Source organism: Tamandua tetradactyla, chromosome 11, assembly GCF_023851605.1.
Source record: "Tamandua tetradactyla isolate mTamTet1 chromosome 11, mTamTet1.pri, whole genome shotgun sequence".
NCBI classification, from domain to species: domain Eukaryota; kingdom Metazoa; phylum Chordata; class Mammalia; order Pilosa; family Myrmecophagidae; genus Tamandua; species Tamandua tetradactyla.
The window spans coordinates 38,428,156-38,451,478 of record NC_135337.1 but is presented as its reverse complement, the minus strand read 5'-3'; the positions used below and the strand labels follow the sequence as shown (position 1 = coordinate 38,451,478).

Below are 23,323 nucleotides of genomic sequence, written 5' to 3'. Positions count from 1 at the left end.
GACACGAATTATCTGGAAAGCAATTTTAAAGCTCTAAAATGTTTCCTATTTCTTGACCTAGTAATTTGATGTTTAAAAATCCATTCTTAGGAAATGACAGAATAAGCTGTATCAACAGGCTTTAAAATGTTCAAGCTTTTTACCTAAAATTTCCCTCTGGGAATCAATCATGTGGAAATATTTGGAAATATAGTAAAAAATGTATACTAAATTTCAATTATTCACTGAAGTGTTACTTTTCTTACTGACAAGTTGAGGGAAAAGCTAAATTAAATAAATTAGGCTAAATTCATATTTGAATATAAAAGATATATTATGAATTTATTAAAATCATATTTTGAAAGAATATTAAATACTGTACTAAATTTTAAACATACTGAAATACTACATTTTTTTAAAGCAGGAAATGAATTTCCTGCTATACCTGGGCTATAATTATTCTTTTGCATGGAAAGAGAAGGAAATGCTTCAACATGTCAGCTTATTTCTGATAAGAGGGCATAAATTTTTTCTTTTCTTCTCTATGCTTTTTCATTATTTTCCAAATTTTCTATGGTGCTATATATTGCTTATATACTCAAAAAACATTCAACTAAAAAATAAGATGTGAAAGAAAAGCATACCATTTCGAATAGCAGTAAAACCCAATAAGCATAAAATATAAAGAAAAATTTAAAATATCTATGAACATATAAAAATTATATGATAACTGTATGTAGTAGACTAATTAGAAAAACGTAGTAAGAAATGTCAGCAAGTCTAGTGAGGGCAACAAAAGAAGATTTAGACTTTCCAGGAATAAGAGGAATGGATTAAGAAGTGACTAAGGACTTCGGTCCTTATTAAAAGCAGCCATCAGCACACTTAGCTTTTCTGCTACAAATTCTGATCCTGTGCTAGGAGCCCCCCAAATACTTCCTGGCAAACAGAAATGACTCTGATAAGAATTTAAAAATTTTGCTTGAAAGGGGATATGTTTGTTTCTTAAATAATGAGAGGATATAAAAACAAGTCCATCTGTCACAAAACTGATAACCTTTTGAACTGATTACACCAACCAAACAACTAAGCACAACACATTTTCAGATGTTCGGCAGGTATTACTGGTAAAAGTACAGTGAGGAAGTGTCAGGGTGGCAGCTGTATCACCAGGACTTGCAGACCCAACCAAGCCACAGGAGAGTATGAAAAAGAATGTGAGTTCATTCCAGACCCGGGACAGACTGAGAAGGCTTCCATAATGTTTTCACCAAGTATTGATTCTGTAAGTACCTTGCTCTCTCTCTCTTTTTTAAAAAATCCGAATCTAAATTTATTTTCATTTTCGAAAATCACGTCATCTGGAAAAAGATACAGATATAAACATAAATTTTTGTAGAAACTACCAGTGCATAAGTATCTATAGTTCTAAAATTCACACAAGTAGAATCCAATATAATACATAAACATAGTCATCTTGATTCAGTAAATGAATTCAAACAAAAGCTAGAATTAAACAACCCAGGATAAACTTCATACTTAAAAACTAGAGAATTTATCTCCTCAGCCTTCCATCAGGAATGAGAGGGGTCATGTGGACAGATGAATATTGTTTCCTATCAATATATTCAGTAACATGGAGAATTATCCATATACTTCTGTCTTGCTTTTTTTTTTCTTAGATTTTTTTTTGCCTTTAGTGCCTCAACAGGGGATCAAAATGTAGAGAAACTATCTGTGGGCAACTGGTCCTTCAGAAGACAAACTGAGAATACAAAGGCAGAGATAAATTACTATCTTTCCCTGATCCCTTCCTTATTTCCATTTTTTCATTTCCATCATCTCCCTCCCACTAGCTTTTAGTTTAAGTGCTTGGAATTACTTCAAATATCCTTAAAGACATACAGGCACACAAATTTATAGTTAAATAAATTCTCCCAGGTTTTAGGCAGTTCTTTTTGTTAGTTAATAAAAATATATTGACGGTACATGGGTGGTTCAGTGGTAGAATGCTCGCCTTCCATGTGGGAGACCCAGGTTTGATTGGTGGACAATGCACTCCCCCCCCCAAAAAAAGTATATATATATATATATCCCTTAATTTGACTTTTGGGGAGCTCTATGTATTTGCATTTAATTGTTAAACTGAAATTTTCTGTCTTTTTAAGAGTGCCTGGTGTATTGAAGTTTATAGATAGTTTTAATAGCTTTAAATAGTTTTTAAATAACTTCTTAAATGTTAAATCATAAAATGAGCTTGACTTCCTTAACCATTTAATGCTAAGATATACATTATATAAATATTGACCAGCAAAATTTGCACAAAATAATATTAAAGTATCAATTAACTGACTTTAGTGGAAAGCCCCTCTCATTTTCCACTCTTTTTACATAAAATAATACTTTCCTTTTGAAATAGAGGGCAAAATAAATTGCAAGACTCTGCCAATAACAATGTGGCACAAATTTTTAAAATTTGATGCAGCATAGTTTATCAGGCCCATCACTTAATCTGACTTTGCCACGGCCCATCCCCAGACTTTTTCGGAAACTTCAAACAGGGCACACAGATTATGCACTTTAAATTAGCCACAGAGTTAAACTTCAAACAAGCATAGATTTGGGAATCTCTGCCCGCATCAATAATATGGAAACACCACTAAAACAAATGACCTTAAAATGAAATTTATTGCTTTTTTGTATATATATTATTTTTCACAAAAAAAAGAAAAATAATTCTTCTTGCCTCCAGTGTGTTGGAGCAACTAGAAAGAAAAATCTGAAATAGTGGAATGTTAACGCATAACAAACTCTGAAATCTGTTCTGTAACTACTTGTTGAAGCATACTTTGAAAATCACTGCTTTTTCTTTCATTTGTATATATGTTATATTTAATAATAAAAACATTTAAAATGCAAATAAAAAGAAAAATAAATGTTTTACAGTTTATGATTACCTTCTAAATATATAGAATCCCAGGTCTTAGGGATTTCTAATCGAATTATAATACTGTGAAATCACTGAGGGGAGGAACTATGCCATACCCTATGTATACCATGCCTCTTTCTTTAATTCCCCAAATGCTAGGGATATAAATGCCTAAGAAAGGGGGAAGGAACTGTCATTTCTTGACTAAGCTAGTATTGATCATATTTCATATATTCTCATTTAGTTATTGCATAATAATTATCCCTATTTTACACATAAGAAGACTGATGTGCAGAGAGATTAAGATTACTCAAAAAAACAACAAAAATTTTGAGCTGCTAAATGTTTCTAAGTTTTGAGAAAACAAAAGTTAATGAAACAAGTTTGTGCCACAGATGGATTAACAGCCCAATAAGTAAAGCACACTGTTAAAGGGCCCTTATTGAAGTTTCTGAAGGGTACTATGAGGGCACAAAGGATCAGTGGCAATTCCCTGGGGGAAGGAGTGGAAATGAGAAAATGTATTGGAAGTGACCTTTTAGGTGAAACATGAAGGTAGAGTTTACAATGCAGGAGACAGAAGAAGAGGAATTTCTTAATTAAGTGGGAATCATGAGCAAAGACATTGAGATATAAAATAGCCTGGTAAGGTTGGAAATTTGTAGGCTATAGTGGAAGATTAGAGAGTTGGAACAAGCAGCTAGAGTAAGAATGGAAAGTGAAGCAAAATCCAGATCGGAAGGTTTATATTTGCTATGTGAAGGAATACAGATTTTGGTGCATGATAAACCTCAAAAGGGTCTTAAGTTCAGACATGAGATGGAAGATCCCTCTGTCAGCTGTGGGGTGGACTAAATGGAGGGAAGTGAGATGGGCAATCTAAGGCACTAAGTGCTTGAATGATGGAGATTCCATTGGAGAAGGAGAAGAAAAAAAGAAGAGGAAATTTATTGATCCTGGTTATTTTTCAGGGGGAAGGAAGAGAAGCTAGGGAAACTCCCAGTTATCTGATTTGAGTAACTGGGTGGATAGTGATGACATTTATCAAGTTAGGAAACACATGGGAGGAGAAGCAAAGTTGCAGGAAATGTGATGAATTCGATTATGAACACATGGACTTTGCGGTGCCCATGGGGTATCCATGTGAATTTTGGAGAGAGCTGTTATGTTGGACCATGAAGATGGGAATACAGAGGATTGGTAAATGTGTGGGAAGAGAAGTAGAGTTTGGTAGTGAAAACAAAGAGATAAGATGATACCATCTCAGAAGAGGAGTGCTAGAATGTGGGTGGCTTGTAAAGAGTGGTGATGGTTTGAAATGGCATATTTAAGGAGTAGGAAGGAAGCCACCTACAGGAGATACAAGGGTTGTGAAGGAGCACTAAGTGTCCAATGAGGTTGAAGACATGGTCTTCGTAGTTCATAACTCTGTGAATTGTGACTCTGTGGTTTTTAACTAGTGGTTTATTGCTATCTATATCATTTTATTGACATTTTCAGGTGGTTGAATTCTGCACAGAAACAAACCACAATAAAGAAGCCCCAAACCTGCAAAACCAAAGGTGCAATCTCCAAAGCACATGGAAAGTAATCAGTGATTCTGAGGACTTTAAGAAAACCACTCCTATGACAACACAGCCACCTAAACCCACCTTCTCATTGCTGCAGATTAGACAAAGAATTGTGTGTTTAGTCCTCGACAAGTCTGGAAGCATGACGGTACGTTCAGTGAGTCACATCTTTCTGGATGCTCGTCACAGGCATGCTTACAGTATAACCTGGACGATAACTTGGAACTGGCTGAGAATAAACATGATCTCGAGGGTCAGAACAATTACAATACCAACATTGCCATGAGAAATGTCCCACCTCAACTTTATTCAAAACAGATCTGTCATCAGTTGTCTCATTTGCCAAATTAAATTAGCAAACATCTAATGAATGAGAGAACCTTAACTTTTTTCTGTCTCATTTGCCATGTCTTATCTGGCTTTATACTTCATATAAAGGTCCGAAAATTTTAGCCAAAATTGTTGTTAAAAATGAAGAAAAAATACATCTCCATAGAAAGATAGGCTATCAATAAGCTTGTTGTCATTTACTCTACATTGAGGTAGCCACTTCCAAATTCGCTCCAGCCTGTTCTGTTGTTAGTCAGTCTATCTATAACCAATCTGACAACTTTTCTTCTACTTCTCCATTCAGATTGGTGACCGCCTTAACCGACTGAATCAAGCAGGCAAGCTTTTTCTGCTGCAGACGATTGAGCAAGGGTCCTGGGTTGGGATGGTGACATTTGACAGTGTGGCCTCTGTACAAAGTGAACTCATAGAAATACGCAGTGCCACTGAGAGAGATGCTCTCACCAGACGCTTACCCATGACAGCCGCCGGAGGAACGTCTATCTGCTCTGGGCTTCGATCAGCATTTACTGTGAGACATACTTCCCCACTGTAGTTTGCCAACGGTTGCAGTTTATGTTTCCTAAAAAGTTCTCATTTCCAGTATTCCCACACATCCCTAGTATCTAATTCCAACATTGAAAGGGCAGAGCAAAGGTTCAGATGATGCAAAGGCACAGGCCTCCAAAGCCATTGTTAATTAATCCATTCATGCTTTTGGGTATCTGTGCATTCATGCTTTTCTGCATGTCTATACTCAAAATATTCATGGTGTGCCTCATATACCAGACACTGTGCTAGTCATTAAGAATACCAGGAGAGCCACATAGAGCCTCACAGAGCTTGTAATATTTAGGGGGAGGACACATTTATCACATAGCCACCCAAATAAGTGGAAATTTATAAACTGTACTGAGTGTTATAAAGGAAAAGTACATGAGGATATAAGATAGAATCTTTTAGTATAAAAAAAAGAGCTATGAGTTACAGTTAAATTTTGAGGCATCTATACGCTCCAAACTTCTGGGTATTTGGATCTCCTTTCGGGCAAGAAAATGGTTTATTTATCAAAGCAGGAAGAATTGCATTGTAGACTATGATTGTATTGGGAGCATAGCCAAAGGTCTCATCTAATGAAACATGTCATATTTTTACTTAGATATCACCAATGCTTCCCGTTTTCAACAAAATTAAGTAAAAATCCCTCCACATAATAGCTAACTTCTTTCATAACATAGCCCCTAATAACCTACCTTTCCAGTCTTAGATACGAGGAATGTTTAAACATATTGATTCACCCGTCCTTCAGAGCCTCCACATCTTTGCTAGGCTAGCTCCTCACCTTCAGTATTTTCTCTCTCCCCTTCTTACATCTCAAATCACACTCATTCTTCAAAGGTCCACCACGGATACCACCTAATTCTCAATATTTTTTCCTGTTCCTTTCAACTGTACACATCCTCTATTTCTGAATCATTTGACTTTTTTCTCTTGAATATCTCTTATGACTTCTAGGCTCTTCTGTATCAAATTCTAATCATATGTGTAAATCTTTCATGTGCTTCACATAAGCAAAACTTCTTTAGGGATAAGAGCTTAGCTTTTTAACTCTCAAGCTGCTAGCACGATAATCTTTCATAAGGGAGTTTCTTAATTTGAGTTGAGAAGTAAATGCTATTTGCTGCAAATATAGAATTCAATCATAGATTTATGGAATTGGAAGGAATCTTAGAGGATATTTAGCCCCATGAACCAAAGGTTAGGAGATTGAAAGATGGAGGGTGCCCTAAGGTCTCAAAGACTCCCGTGTGACTTGGAGAAGTGTTGCCCTTTCTGTCTGCTTGTGTAGCACAACATACAATACACATCAAAACGGCAGTTCTAGGTTCCCACAAGGGCAGCAGGAACATTTAGTTTACAGTTCACTATGTTTGATGTGGACACTGGACTCAACTATTTCCTCAAATTCTATCTGTACCTCTGGTCCTTTATGCTTTCTTGAAGGTCATTCCAAAAAAAGTGGTTTCTGTTGCATACACAGTCAGCTGCAAAACCCTTCTCCAGATGTCTGTGTGCATCTGGGTTCTATGTGTCTGCCACCCACCCAAGCTTTGATTAAAGAAGAAAATGAAATCACTCAGTTGCTGTACCATACTCCTGTTATGCAAAACCCTTGGGGAGATGACTAATTCCAGATGGCTTGGGAGGGGAGAGACAACTGGTTCTGCAATTTCCACTCAGATGGGTGAGAAAGAGGGTGAGGAATGCAATCAGCATTTAGAATGCTTTCCTTCCCCAATACGGTTTGGGGGAGGGATAGAAGGAGCTCGTGTGACTTCAGGATGATAAAGTAAAGAGCTTTAGATCCTACACTGTCCTCAAGAGCCTCACTGGTTGCTGTTGCAGGACCCTGGTCAGGTGCATCTTGGGCTCCTTGTGGAGGCATGGTCACGACACTCTGTCTTGTTTTCTTAGCTTGATTAGGGTCCACTGGTCCTAACCCCCATACTCTCACTGTTGGAGCAAAACCTTGAGCTACAACATGTCCTCCACCCAGCCCCTGGCCAGGCTGTATGCCCCTCAGCTTCTAGAACAGGATAGCCTGTCCTCCTGCCTTCTAGCTCTCAACTCAGCCTTTTGTTTTCCTTGTGGGCTATGTAGAAATTCCTTGTCCTTTACAGTGCCAAGTGGCAGTGATGGGAAGTGGGCAAGAGAATCTAAATTGGGTCATTCCTTTAATTTGTCAGGTTCTACACTTTGTCCAAGGCCACATCACGGCTGACAGAGTCCTGGGCTTCAAACCCCTTTACACAGCTATGGTCACAGCTCTGCTCTCTATCCATGTCACCAAAGGTCATGTGGCAGTCCCATCTCAGAGTTCAAACAGGGAATAAGGTGGAAGTCTCTTCTCTCAGTTTTCCTTTCAGCCTATTTAGCAGGCCTTCTCCATCTGAGATTCTGTTCCAGAGAGAGGTGGTTACATATGCTTGAGGGTTTGTTACCCTATCTTTGGATTTTCCTTCCCACTCTTTATAAGTCTGGGGAGTGGAGGCTAGAAGGAATAGGTTTTTTGCCTTCCTCTTCTTATATGGAAAATACCCTTCTTTTATTGAATTCTCCTTTTCTAAAATGATAGCCTCATAGTCTTATCCAAAATTGTCAGAAGAAGTATCCTCTCTATACCATGTGAAAACTATAATGCGAGTCAACCAGGAACAGCTGAGTATCATTGAACAACTAGCGACTGGAATAAATAAGAACAAAAATGTATTGCTTTAATCAAATGGGATAGTAAAAATTTTAACAACTCATGTGGCATGGCACTTAGCAATCAGAGTGATTGCCAGGCACAGTGTCAGCATGGTTATACTGGTGAATATTATAAAAGCTAAAATCTGTCCTGCATCCAATACTATCCCCATTAAATGAGAGTGGTTTCTGGAAATTCTGAAAGCCTATCAAAAAGAGGTCACATGAAGGAAAGCAGAAAAACCTTCTTTGCTGCTTCCTCAATGCTGTCCATCCTGGAACAGACCTGCACTCCACTTTTTAGAGCCTTCATTGCAGCATGTTGGCTAAGAGAAAAGACCTTGGTTGATTTCCATGAATGTTATTGATTTAAAATGATATCATTTCAAGAGAAAGAGGTGGTTTGACCTTTCCCAGTCATTTTTATTTATTCCTTCTAGAATTTCTCCTCTCATTCCCTATAAGCCCAGTTTTTACAAACACCATGGCTACCTTGAGTCTAACTCAAGCCTGAATTATGTCATTAGGTGATTAGGAAGAAATACCCAACAGATGGATCTGAAATCGTGCTGCTGACAGATGGAGAGGACAACAAGATAAGCGAGTGCTTTAATGAAGTGAAACAAAGTGGAGCTGTCATCCACACGGTTGCCCTGGGACCCTCTGCGGCCCAAGAACTAGAGGAGCTGTCCAAAATGACAGGTGAAGGATGATCTTTGGAATCCTAATGTATTGTCTGCCCCATGAGACTATAAGTTCAGGGGCTGGGAAGGGGAGGCAGGAATGGGCTCAGGGAGAGCTGGGGATAGCCTTATTAGCCAATTAGCTGCCATTAGGCCCACTGGCATTGGAACCGACTCCTCCCATTTATTTTAAGGCTTTGGTTCTAGGAGCAGGGGAGTCTGGAGAAGATGGGGCCAGAACAGCACCCTAGTGCTCAGGACGCTCTTCCCAGCATCTTGTAAGACCTGGGGTAAATCTAATAGGTTGACCAGAAGCAACTTACTTCCAATTGAGAGTTGGCCAGGAGAAACAGGACTTACAGATAAGACACTAACTATATAACACCACAAAAAAAGTGCTAGATTAACAAAAGAAAGTACAATAAGGCACAAGGAAGGGAGCCTGTATCTGGAAGAGAAGAGCTAAGAAAGATGCCACATGAGTTGGGCCTTTAACAAGGTGTAGCAGAGAGAGAGAAAAGGTCAGGGTGAACAGTCCAGTGTGGCTAGAGCAAAGGATGGGTGGGAAGGGTTAGAGAAGTTGACGTTGGCAGGAAGTAATAAAAGGTCACTCAGAAAATGTAAAATACAATGCAGTTTCTCCATAAAATATTAATGTACCATGTTTCTAGCTCTCATATACAGACATACAAATAAAAGAAATCCCATGTGCCCCTGCTTCTTCAGCACAATTTTTTTCTCTTAGGGTCGGCATTATAGGTCAATTATTAAGCAGAGCTGCCTCTGAGACATATAAAATGACAGAACTGTTTGCCCCTAATATTACTTTTGTTAGGCCAGGTTTCCTACAAGCAGAGGCCGAGACAGGGGTTCATGTGTGTGTGATTTATAGAGGAAGCGCTCTCAGGAGAAAGGGAGGGAGGGAAGCAGGATAGGGAAGACGAAGGAACTACGCAGAAACAGGCTAAGTCAGAGTCTAGCTGAATGAAGGCTGACCCTACAAGGGCTCTGAATTCAGAATTGCCTCACAGACTTGGCCCCATTTTGAGGAAACAGGGCTGGTCTTTTGTATCCCTGTGTCAGTCATTGGCTATAGACTGTTGGGGTGGACAGGGGTGAGGATGGACGTCATCTCCCTAACTGTGGGGGCCCCCTTTTGGTGAGGTAATTTTCTGAAAAAAGGAGGCAGCTGTAGGCCATGAGCAACCAACACTTACAGCAACTGGGAATTGATGCACTAGCCCAGTTAAGGGGACCTGGGTGGGGCATCAACATTGCCACGCCAATACCTTCCTTAGTTTTGGATGGAATTTTAATAGTTCAACAGTGCTTTCACATCAGCTGTCTTAGGTACACATATTTCTATATGGCCCCAGAACTGCCAGGCACATTGTACAATCTTTCCTTTATTATACATATCGCAGTTTCTATAACTATCCCTTTTGTCAGCTGTTATTTCTTGCTATTGTCAATACATATTTTTAATAACTCTCATTCCTTCCAATTTGCTGCTTCTGATTTTAGTGTAAATCCAAAGGCCAAGCTTGTTGGAGCTGTGTCTCAAATAAGAGTAAATAAATAGGTTCCAAGTAAGTCCTTCTGTCATGTGAAAGTGCATGACCTTTAAAACGTGGATTATATGATATTAATTTTGGCCCACAGAGATTTGTGGTTGCTTTGCAGATAGTTCAAGTTGCCAGACAATTGAGATGTTGGCATAGGTATTATTTACTAGGATTTTAAAAAGTTGCATCAAGTTCTAAGTTAATCTAGGTATCTATTTGATTTTGATCGAATATGTTAACAACATAATGGGATATTTGTGTATTTTGCTCCAGTAACAATTGTTAGAATGTGGCAAATACCTGTTTCTGGCAAATAACTTCTGATACTATAATTGCATTCTAGGAGGTTTACAGACATATGCTTCAGATCAAATTCAGAACAATGGCCTCATTGATGCTTTTGGGGCCCTTTCGTCAGGAAACGGAGCTCTTTCCCAGCGCTCTATTCAGGTTAGAGTTCTTACCTGTTGGTTTTTCATGTTCGTACATAATCACAGCCAAAATGGAGAATTTAGTGCTTAGAAGTTTCAAGTTCTACATTCCTCCAGTAATGAACTAAAATTAGCATGAAAATTTCAGCTTGATATTAAACATGATTCTTAAAATTCAATACTAACCACTTAAACAAGAAATTAGTTTTTACTTGTTTGGAGACAATATTAAGTGACTTCCTCATAGAAATGTAAAATATAGAGGGTCCAAGAATTCTTTTTTAACATCTGTTAGCAACCACCCACAGTAATATATTGACCTCAAATTTTCTTGAGTATAGATCATCTCAATTACAAATTTTCTAGGACAAGTATTCAGGGATGACTTGCTCTATTTTTTCATTATATTTGCCAAGATTTTTACAAAATGGACAGAGAATGCTTCATTTTCTGTAAAGCCTATGATGTCAGTCTGGACTGACACCTGGAACCTGGGCCTGCCATTAACTCTGTCCTGGGAAAAGCACTTCACCTCTCTGGGCCTCAGTTTCTTACCCAGATATGAGCCAGAAAAGCTGCCTAATGCACTTCTGGTTCTAAAGTTCCAAGAAAACAAAATATTGCTTTCCAAAAGTCTTGGGCCTTTTTTAAAAATGGTTTTTTTTGGGGGGAGTTGGGGGAGGTACATGGTCTGGGAATCGAACCTGGGTCTCCCACATGGAAGGCTAGCGTTCTACCACTGAACCACCTGTGCACCCCACAAATGTATTTTAAATGCTCTTTTCTAATAGTTATAGAAATTGCTCATGTGAATTTTTGAAACTTGAAAGAGTGAACAATCAGCACTTATACCATGTGAGTAAAGGAAAAGGGATACTGTAATATCAAAGCCTGGAATCAGATTTCAAAACAACAGGTTCTCTGGCCTATTGCTGCAGCATTCCTTCTCTCTAGAAAGATAGGAACTATAGTCACCTGAGTTATTCTAGGTCATATTTAGAAAGGAAAAACTCATAGGCCTGGTCTGGAAATGGGAGGCATGTGTCTTAGAAAAGTAATTAAACTGATGAAAGGACAAGTTTACAGTCAGGCAGTTCCTGCCCAATATTTTTATTATTTAAGAAAGAGAAATGATCCAGACTCATATACTGGCTTGCCAGAAGACCCAGATCTGAGTCCTTTACTTTTTCCATACGCAAGGTCATACTTCACCTGTGACACTAGAAAGCTGGGCTCCAGGACTAGGACACATTATGCCCTAGTAGGTATAAATGTAAGGACAATAAATAATTATATAGGACATAATCCTTAAAAGCTTTCTACAAAAGCCTTGTTAATATCCTTCCCCACCCCAATCCCTGTTTGAGAGCTCCTTTATTCTACCCCATACAACTCTGATGATGAGCTTATTTGATCAGTCTTCTCAGGGACTGCAATAATACTTGACCTGGCAATTAGCTATTGATAATTCAAACAACCCATTTGCAGGGAAAAAAATAAGTTCCAGTCAGTCCTCATAAGGTTATATAGTTGAGTAAAAGAGATGACCCGTGTACACCATTGGTATAAGGTATACAATGTGATGACTTCAAAGGACTGATAGAAATAAGATCCTTTGGGAGTTCACAGGAAGGCAAGACTATTTTTTAGTTGGTAAGCAAGACAGTTATCTGAAAATATTGCATCAAGAAAAATGATATTTGAACTGAATTTCAAAGGATGGATAAAGTTTAGATAAATGGAGGTGGACATAAAGACCAGGGAAAACAAAGAGTATGATAAATACATAAAGTTAGGAATTTCATGTGGGACACTTGTGGAAGTGGTCTGGTTTGGACGTATAGATGAAAATTGTGGACGCTAAGGCTGGAAATGTAATTTAGAACTGGATCCTAAAAAGTCCTAAGTACAAAACCAAGGACTTCAGCATCACTGAAGATTTTTAATGGGATATTTGGGAGTCAAGGGTGGAATAGAAGAGGCCACGCAATGGGAGCTGTACCTCCCCAGAAAGTAATTTTTTGTTTCCTAACAGCTTGAAAGTAAGGGGTTGATCCTCCAGAACAATGAGTGGATGAATGGCACAGTGACTGTGGACAGCACTGTGGGGAATGACACTTTGTTTCTCGTCACCTGGACAACACAGCCCCCCCAAATCCTTCTCTGGGATCCCAGCAAAAAGAAACAAGATGGCTTTTTAGTGGATACACACTCCAAAATGGCATATCTCCAAATCCAAGGCATTGCCGAGGTATGGAACCAGTTTTCTCTCCTTCTTACAATTTGACAAGATTAAGATTTATGCAGCATGATTGTAGCTTTTAAAATGTTGATGGTTACTAAGAGGAGAGTCAGTGTTGAATCAAAGAGAGAACAAGGAAACATCTCCATCCAATAGGAAATATTCAGAATGACAGCAGATAAAGAAAAAGAAAATTGGTAATGCGATATTTTGTCCAGGTCAGTACTAAAGGCAGAACCATCAAATTACATAGCAGTCAAGATTTAAAATGATCCCTGAAGCTACAGGAGCATGAAAACAATTCCCACAGGAATCCATCCGTTTGAGACTGCTCTTGAGAAATGAAGGCGATGATAGAGACCCAGCTTTCAGACTTCATTTTCCCAGACTAGGATTTTCCTTACAATAGGAACATGTAGTAAGTCCAGCCACACCAAAGACCCCCTTGGCTGATAGAATATCAAAAATTCCCAGATCTTCTTAGATATGTTTACAATGTACTTGTATCACACCGGCTTTTCCTATAGATGACACTGAAGACAAGTCTGTGTTATTTGATGTTGTTGTTAGAAATGTCTCCATCTGTTTTGGTCAGGTTGGCAATTGGAAATACAGTCTGCAAGCAAGTTCACAAACCCTGACTCTCACTGTCACCTCCCGTGCATCAAGTGCTACCCTGCCTCCAATTACAGTGACCTCCAAAATGAACAAAGCCACAGGCATATTTCCTAGCCCTATGGTAGTTTATGCAAATATTCGCCAAGGAGACTTGCCAATTCTCAGGGCCAGTGTCACAGCCCTGATTGAATCAGCTAGTGGAAAAACAATTTCCTTGGAACTATTGGATAATGGAGCAGGTAAGCACCCAAGAAATCGGATAACACAACTTTTCTTTTCCAAGAAACAACCAGGAAATTGCAAGAGGGCATAGTCAGTTGAAGATAATTAGAAGCAGAGAGTCTGGCATTAGGGGTTTGGCAGGAAGAGTTCTTTGCATCCCCACAATTCCTATATCTCAAAATATTGGAAAACATAAGGAAGGGCACATCTTTAGCTTCTGTAAAGCTCCAAAATGGATTAGTGGCTCAAGCCTAACAGGCTCAGAGACTCTAGGGAATTGCCAGAGGATATTCTACACCTACAAAAGAAGGGAGGAAGGAAATTTTACAGTTATTTTTTGTTGGGTGCTTTATATATCTATCTAGCTTCATTTTTATCTTCATCACACATTTTTCAGTTATTTTTATTCCTACTTCAGAGATGAAGAAACTGAGATGCAAACATTTAGAAAATAGTGGAGATGAGATTTAAGCACAGGTCTATATGACTCCTGTACACATGCAACTCTGTATTAGTTTGCCCCAAAAGTGAAAATGCTCTTCTTTATTTTTGTATTTAAGATACATAACAGGAGGGAGAGAGAGAAAGAAAATTACACATTTCTTTTTAAAAGGAACTTGACTGCTTACTGTGAAACAAGTAACTTCAGTAAAACAAATTCTGTAAATTAAAGTCCTGCCTAAATCTTTCCTGGGGAGGGGTCATGAATGTTATTAAATAATCATAAAACATTTTTCTCCCTCATTACACACAGCAATTCAATTCGTTCAGTGAATGAGTAATTATTGTATTGAGTAATTACATATGCCCAGCACTACGCTGGGTGTGACGCACACATGACATGATCTCTGAATTCAAGGAGGAAGATGACTATTCAAGAAGACAGAACATAGCATGAAACCACACACGCACATGCACACACACTCACAGTATCTAAAATAAGTAGGGCTAATATTTAACTTTGACAAATCCTAAACTCTCTTGGAGATAATGCTGAACATCTCGGTTTGAAAATCTCTAACCCATATTATGAGTTGTAAATATACAGATGTCCAGTTGCCTTTGGGATATTCATTAATTCCTTCATTTCCCTGTCAAGGCGCCGATGCTACTAAGGATGATGGTGTCTATTCGAGATATTTTACGGCTTATGATACAAATGGTAGATACAGCTTAAAAGTGTGGGCTCTGGGAGGAATGAACAGAGCCAAGAGAGGGAATATACCACAGCGGAATGGAGCCATGTACATAGCAGGTAGCATCAAGAATGGTAAGTCATCTATAATAACAGAACTGGCTTTAGTAAAAGACTTAGGATCAAGAGGAAATCATTTAACCTGTGGAAATGAATAATACAGTGATTAAGGGTTTTTCAACTTTAGCACTAGGGACACTAGGAACCTAATAGTTCTTTGTTGCAGGCTATTTTGTGCTTTGGGGACTGTTTAACAGCATCTCTGGTCTCAATGTCAGTATCAGTCCCCCAGTAATGACCATCAAAAATGTCTGAAGACATTTCCAATATTCCCTAGGAGCAAAATCATCCCCAGTTGAGAACCCACTATATACAATACAGTTTTTGACTGCCTCAGTTCAAATCTCAGTTCTCCACCAAATTAAGTATTTTGGGTAATTTCTTTGTGCTTCACTTTCCTCAGTTGTTAAATGGGGCTAATAATGGTAACTACCTCAGGATGGGAATGAAAAATAAATCTTTTTTTTTAATTAATTAACGGAAAAAAAAAAGAAATTAACACAACATTTAGAAATCATACCATTCTACATATGCAGTCAGTAATTCTTAACATCATCACATAGATGCATGATCATCGTTTCTTAGTACATTTGCATCGGTTTAGAGGAACTAGAAACACAACAGAAAAAGATATAGAATGTTAATATAGAGAAAAGAAATAAAAGTAGTAATAATAGTAAAAAAAAAAAAACAACAAAGAAAACCCTATAGCTCAGATGCAGCTTCATTCAGTGTTTTAACATGATTACTTTACAATTAGGTATTATTGTGCTGTCCATTTTTGAGTTTTTGTATCTAGTCCTGTTGCACAGTCTGTATCCCTTCAGCTCCAATTACCCATTATCTTACTCTGTTTCTAACTCCTGCTGGACTCTGTTACCAATGACATATTTCAAGTTTATTCTCGAATGTCCGTTCACATCAGTGGGACCATACAGTATTTGTCCTTTAGTTTTTGGCTGGAATCACTCAGCATAATGGTCTCTAGGTCCATCCATGTTATTACATGCTTCATAAGTTTATCTTGTCTTAAAGCTGCATAATATTCCATCGTATGTATATACCACAGTTTGTTTAGCCACTCGTCTGTTGATGGACATTTTGGCTGTTTCCATCTCTTTGCAATTGTAAATAACGCTGCTATAAACATTGGTGTGCAAATGCCCGTTTGTGTCTTTGCCCTTAAGTCCTTTGAGTAGATACCCAGGATTGGTATTGCTGGGTCGTGTGGCAATTCTATATTCAGCTTTTTGAGGAACCGCCAAACTGCCTTCCACAGTGGTTGCACCCTTTGACATTCCCACCAACAATGGATAAGTGTGCCTCTTTCTCTGCATTCTCTCCAGCACTTGTCATTTTCTGTTTTGTTGATAATGGCCATTCTGGTGGGTGTGAGATGATATCTCATTGTGGTTTTGATTTGCATTTCTCTAATGGCCAGGGACATTGAGCATCTCTTCATGTGCCTCTTGGCCATCCGTATTTCCTCTTCTGGTAGGTGTCTGTTCAAGTCTTTTTCCCATTTTGTAATTGGGTTGGCTGTCTTTTTGTTGTTGAGTTGAACAATCTCTTTATAAATTCTGGATACTAGACCTTTATCTGGTATGTCATTTCCAAATATTATCTCCCATTGTGTAGGCTGTCTTTCTACTTTCTTGATAAAGTTCTTTGATGCACAAAAGTGTTTAATTTTGAGGAGCTCCCATTTATTTATTTCCTTCTTCAGTGCTCTTGCTTTAGGTTTAAGGTCCATAAAACCGCCTCCAATTGTAAGATTCATAAGATATCTCCCTACATTTTCCTCTAACTGTTTTATGGTCTTAGACCTAATGTTTAGATCTTTGATCCATTTTGAGTTAACTTTTGTATAAGGTGTGAGATATGGGTCTTCTTTCATTCTTTTGCATATGGATATCCAGTTGTCTAGGCACCATTTATTGAAGAGACTGTTCTGTCCCAGGTGAGTTGGCTTGACTGCCTTATCAAAGATCAAATGTCCATAGATGAGAGGGTCTATATCTGAGCACTCTATTCGATTCCATTGGTCGATATATCTATCTTTACGCCAATACCATGCTGTTTTGACCACTGTAGCTTCATAATATGCCTTAAAGTCAGGCAGCGCGAGACCTCCAGCTTCGTTTTTTTTCCCCAAGATGTTTTTAGCAATTCGGGGCACCCTGCCCTTCCAGATAAATTTGCTTATTGGTTTTTCTATTTCTGAAAAATAAGTTGTTGGGATTTTGATTGGTATTGCATTGAATCTGTAGATCAGTTTAGGTAAGATTGACATCTTAATTATATTTAGTCTTCCAATCCATGAACACAGTATGCCCTTCCATCTATTTAGGTCTTCTGTGATTTCTTTTAGCAGTTTTTTGTAGTTTTCTTTATATAGGTTTTTTGTCTCTTTAGTTAAATTTATTCCTAGGTATTTTATTCTTTTAGTTGCGATTATAAATGGGATTCATTTCTTGATTTCCCCCTCAGCTTGTTCATTACTAGTGTATAGAAATGCTACAGATTTTTGAATGTTGATCTTGTAACCTGCTACTTTGCTGTACTCATTTATTAGCTCTAGTAATTTTGTTGTGGATTTTTCTGGGTTTTCAACGTATAGTATCATATCGTCTGCAAACAGTGATAGTTTTACTTCTTCCTTTCCAATTTTGATGCCTTGTATTTCTTTTTCTTGTCTAATTGCTTTGGCTAGAACTTCCAACACAATGTTGAATAATAGTGGTGATAGTGGACATCCTTGTCTTGTTCCTGATCTTAGGGGGAAAGTTTTCAATTTTTCCCCATTGAGGACGATATTAGCTGTGGGTTTTTCATATATTCCCTCTATCATTTTAAGGAAGTTCCCTTGTATTCCTATCTTTTGAAGTGTGTTCAACAGGAAGGGATGTTGAATCTTGTCAAATGCCTTCTCTGCATCAATTGAGATGATCATGTGATTTTTCTGCTTTGATTTGTTGATATGGTGTATTACATTAATTGATTTTCTTATGTTGAACCATCCTTGCATACCTGGGATGAATCCTACTTGGTCATGATGTATAATTCTTTTAATGTGTTGTTGGATACGATTTGCTAGAATTTTATTGAGGATTTTTGCATCAATATTCATTAGAGAGATTGGTCTGTAGTTTTCTTTTTTTGTAATATCTTTGCCTGGTTTTGGTATGAGGGTGATGTTGGCTTCATAGAATGAATTAGGTAGTTTTTCCTCCACTTCGATTATTTTGAAGAGTTTGAGGAGAGTTGGTACTAATTCTTTCTGGAATGTTTGATAGAATTCACATGTGAAGCTGTCTGGTCCTGGACTTTTCTTTTTAGGGAGCTTTTGAATGACTAATTCAATCTCTTTACTTGTGATTGGTTTGTTGAGGTCATCTATTTCTTCTTAAGTCAAAGTTGGTTGTTCATGTCTTTCTAGAAACCCGTCCATTTCATCTAAATTGTTGTATTTATTAGCGTAAAGTTGTTCATAGTATCCTGTTATTACCTCCTTTATTTCTGTGAGGTCAGTAGTTATGTCTCCTGTTCCATTTCTGATCTTATTTATTTGCATCCTCTCTCTTCTTCTTTTTGTCAATCTTGCTAAGGGCCCATCAATCTTATTGATTTTCTCATAGAACCAACTTCTCATCTTATTGATTTTCTCTATTGTTTTCATGTTTTCAATTTCATTTATTTCTGCTCTAATCTTTGTTATTTCTTTCCTTTTGCTTGCTTTGGGATTTGTTTGCTGTTCTTTCTCCGAAAAATAAATCTTATAAATTGTTCCTGGTATGTAATAAATGCTTTATAAATGTTTGTTATTATTTTAATAAACTTTAAAGTATTTTGCAATAAAACTCTTTTCCACTGATATAATTGGAACTTCCATAGAATCATAAAAACACAATTTTGGGCTTGCTTAACCTACATCAGTATCACTATCATAAGTCCGCTTTCTTCCTTTTCAACTCTCTTTCCCTCCTTAAAACAAGAGAGACTTTTAATACCAACCTACACATTAAGCCTGCATATAGGCAGGTAGGAAAATTATGCTCCATGAAATTAATGGTTTCACACAACACTTTGTTACAAACTTGCCCTGGACAAGAGCGAGAACTGGGAACAAGACTCCTGGTGGGTTCCAGGACCTGTTTTCCATCGATCTCTACTCTGTCATGGGCAGAACTTTTTCCTGATGTGTAGTACAGCTGTGTAGTACAGCTCCTTGAGGTCTCCCTGGGGGTTCTCAGTAAAGGGAAGACTCCTCAACATGTGGGGTCTCCTCAAGCAAAAGTGACCATAAAATGCTTTAGCAGATACCATTGCTTCAAGGCTTTTTCACATATATTAATTTATATTATTATCATTTGCCCTACTCTTGGAGTTAGAAGAAGAAGGAAGGAAGGACTCATTCAGTGGTTGACTCATTTAGTGTGCTCAGTGTTTTATTTACATTAGTAAATACTTCTAATTATCCCATTCTACAGATGGGGAAGCAAAGGCTACAGTTAGCAAGGTTATTGGTCCACATAACTAGTAGTGATAGTTCCAGGCTTAGTGATGGGAAGCCATGTTCTTCCCCTCTGTCCCTTAAGGTATCTTAATATCAAGAGATATGATGTCTATTGATGAATTGAATACTAACCTGAACCTGGAAAACCACCTCCTTCATCTTAGCTCAAGACTGAGTTAATAGGTATGATGATCAACCTGTCTTTACAGATAAAAATTCTGAGGGCTAAAGAAGTGGAGTTTATAAGAAGGTAAATTCTGAATAATGCCATGCTGGGGTATTATAGAACATTCTTATTGAAAAGAGTGTCTGAGACTCCCAATGACTCAGTAAGTCAATATATTTTTTTGAAAATCAAGATGAGTTTTATATATTTTCAACAAGAATGTGAAGGAAGTTGGGATTGCTACATGATATAGTTTCCTTTACATGCATTGAGAAAATCAGGAGTATTTCAAAAGCATAAAGTTGTGAAGTCCCTATCATAAAACATTTCATTAGAAACTGCAATCTAATAAAAAAGATAAAACAAAGAAATTAAAAGAAAAAATGCACAAAATAAACAATCAAGGAAATACTTAAAAGCTTGGTTGATCAATTATACCAAATAAATAGGAAAGATAATGAAGTCCACAGTATTATTTAGATAGGAGAAATTTTTTGAAAAAGTTTAAAAACAGGTGAAATACTTAAACTGATCTTGTAGAAGGATGAGATCCAGAATGGGCAAAAAGATGGGAAAAGAAATGATTCCAGGACAGTTGTCATGAACAGAGATCCCAAAAGCTGATTCCAATAAATAGCCAAGAAATATCTGTGAGTTGAAAAAACTGTTCTCTTTTTCTTTTTTCCCCTTGGATCCAACCAGATTTGGGGTCTTATCACCAAAGAGTTAAAACGAATTTTGTGTGGGAGTGAAAAAGAGGAAGGGGAGAGGAGGAACAGAGTAATCTGATAATAAAACAGGGGGAGGTCCGGCATTTGGTGGGTGTTGCTTACCATGTACTGAGGGATTTGTTTAATGCAGGTAAAATAAAATGGAATCCATCGAGACCTAAGATTGATAATGATCTACACAAGCAAGTGTGCTTCAGCAGAACATCCTCAGGAGGTTCATTCATAGCCTCCAATGTCCCAAAGGCTCCCATACCTGACCTCTTCCCACCCTGTCAAATCACCGACCTAAAGGCAAAAATCCAAGGCGGCAACCTCATTAATCTGACATGGACAGCTCCCGGGGATGATTATGACCACGGAAGAGGTAAATTAAATGTGGTGTGGGCCCTTTAAAGGAGTTTACAGCCAAGCAGAAATGTAGAAGAGGTTGAGGCAGGCAGGTGTGTTGTGAAACACAGGGGGCAGTAGGTAGGTGGGATCTTGAAAGTCCTCTGAAATGAAAAGTAAGGATGCTTAAATAAGAGATATTTAGAATCTGAAACACTGTCCTATTTTAGGAGTGAGTGGTTTAGGCCAGGAAGAGTCAAACCTGTTTTTTTCCAAAGTTCTTGCCAAAAAGTCCTTTCATACACCCTATTTTCAATAGGGGCTGCTGGGGAAGGTCTAAGGAATAGAACAATGGGGCAGAGCTGCCCTTTTCTCCTCAAATACGGTCTTCCAACTAGCAATATGGACCTCACCTGGGAGAGGGTTAGAAATGCAGAATCTCTGGCCCCACTTTAAACTTAAGGAACCAGAATCTGCATTTTAAGATTCCTGAGTGATCTGTTTACACTTAAAGTTTAAGGAACACTGGTACCAGAAACCCCTCCATAAGTAATAAAATAATAAGTAGTAATTAAGCAAGCTCCTCTTTTAGCCATGTGCTATGCCTAAAATGCTGACTAAAGCTTGAATTATGTCCAATCCACTTAACATTGATCACTCTGTCAGGGATATAAAAACAAGGATGCAAAAAAGATATTAACATTTGTAAATATAGACTGCTGATTACAATTATTCATTGAAATTTTATAGGATGGAAATGCAATTTCTAACAGGTTTTTAAAACTTTTTAACATTTGAGAATTACAAGTTGTATCCTTCTTTTTTCTTAAGCTCATGAGTATATCATTCGAATAAGTACAAGTATTCTTGATCTCAGAGACAAATTTAACGAATCTCTTCAAGTGAACACTACCAATCTGATCCCAAAGGAAGCCAGCTCCAAAGAAGTCTTTGTGTTTAAACCAGAAGGCATCGTTTTTGAAAATGGCACTGATCTCTTCATCGCTGTTCAGGCTGTTGATAAGGTCAATCTGAAATCAGAAATATCCAACATTGCACAAGTATCTTTGTTTATTCCTTCACAGATTCCAGAGACACCGAGTCCTGGTGACACTTCCATTCCTTGTCCTGATATTAATATCAATAGCACCATTCCTGGAATTCACATTCTAAAAGTTATGTGGAAATGGTTAGGAGAATTGCAGCTGTCAGTAGCCTTGGGCTGAGTTTTTATGAGATAAATAAAATAAATCATTCATCCTTTTCAGATTATAAAATTTTCTAATATGTATTTTAGGCTTCCTGTAGGGGAGTGAGATAATGAAATAAAGTGCGAAACAACTGGAAACATACAAATAAAAATTATCCATTCAAATCCAAAAATTTAATCAACTCTTGTCTTTTATCAATGATTTTGAATACTAGAATGAATGTGTGCTTGCATTTATAAATGGAAGTGTGCAGTGATTTATTTTAAGGAGCATTACCAGTTTAAAAGATTGTACTGTTTTACTTAATATAATCTTATCTAATAAAGTTTCTAAAAATCGTTTGTATACGTTGGGTTTCTTTTGATAAAAGATGCCAGAAATGCCAATTCAAATTATTTAAATATAAAAGCTGTGGTTTGATATATTAGGCACTTTGGCCAGCATCACCAGGAATATGCCTTCTTTTCTCTAGATTTGCACAAAGGTGATAGATTTAGGGAAGGGAGTACAATGTAGAGAGAAATAACAGCATGACGAAGGTTTCATAGCCATGTTATGTGTATGAAATCATAAGTCAGTGATGCTTAAAGCCACAATGATGAGAGATGAGGTGGGAAAGGTAGGGTCAGGTCAAGAGTGAAGGGAAATTGATTGAGAAAATATACATTTATTGTGTACTTTGTACCAAGTGCTCTACTAATGCCTTATATGCATGACTTCACTTAATGCAATTCAGTTTGTTCAACAGACATTTTTGAACGACTTACTATATATTCCACAGCATACTAGGTCCTGAGGACAGAAAACTGAGTAAGACTTGGCCTTTTCCACGTAGGCCATAAAGAACATTTGATCATTTCCTTTTTTTTTAATCAAGAGACAGATATCAGAGCCATCCTCGAGAAGAGGGATTTTGAGGACCATATAAAGAGCTGAATAAAGGAGAGAGAGGTTGAACCATGAGAGGTGAAAGAAGAGGATAAAGGAATGCAAATACAGATTTACCAGTATAGCAGTCTGGAATCAAAGACTCCAGAAGGACTCCAGTACCCGCAGGGGAAAGTATTTGTGTTGAAAGTATCTCAAGTTCCCAGTTCATTAGCATAATGAGTTCAAGATGTGGATGGCTTTCTTTATTACCAAAGCCAAACATCTAGGAGATTGTTTCTCCATAGACCCACCATTTATCTTTTTATTTGGGGAATTTCCTTATTTCAAAATTTGAGGCAGCTTAAAGATACATACAACAACATAATAAAAATAAATAAATGAAGAAATAAATAGAATGAAGTGAAAAT

The 23,323-nt window shown here is 37.6% G+C and overlaps 1 protein-coding gene and 1 long non-coding RNA gene across 2 annotated transcripts in view; one reads left to right on the top strand and one right to left on the bottom strand.

The window, feature by feature from the left end:
• The window catches only part of CLCA1 (chloride channel accessory 1), a 49,245-nt gene extending 26,879 nt beyond the window's left edge, over positions 1–22,366 (top strand). Inside the window, exons 5-14 of the mRNA XM_077120381.1 lie at positions 1,087–1,264; positions 4,409–4,627; positions 5,114–5,341; positions 8,586–8,760; positions 10,650–10,756; positions 12,773–12,988; positions 13,575–13,836; positions 14,919–15,089; positions 20,618–20,851; positions 21,646–22,366. Coding sequence (XP_076976496.1) covers positions 1,087–1,264; positions 4,409–4,627; positions 5,114–5,341; positions 8,586–8,760; positions 10,650–10,756; positions 12,773–12,988; positions 13,575–13,836; positions 14,919–15,089; positions 20,618–20,851; positions 21,646–22,040 — 2,185 coding nt within the window. The 3' untranslated portion in view covers positions 22,041–22,366. The remainder of the gene's footprint in view (positions 1–1,086; positions 1,265–4,408; positions 4,628–5,113; positions 5,342–8,585; positions 8,761–10,649; positions 10,757–12,772; positions 12,989–13,574; positions 13,837–14,918; positions 15,090–20,617; positions 20,852–21,645) is intronic.
• The window catches only part of LOC143650077 (uncharacterized), a 132,515-nt gene that overhangs the window by 4,743 nt on the left and 104,449 nt on the right, over positions 1–23,323 (bottom strand). The window lies entirely within an intron of this gene.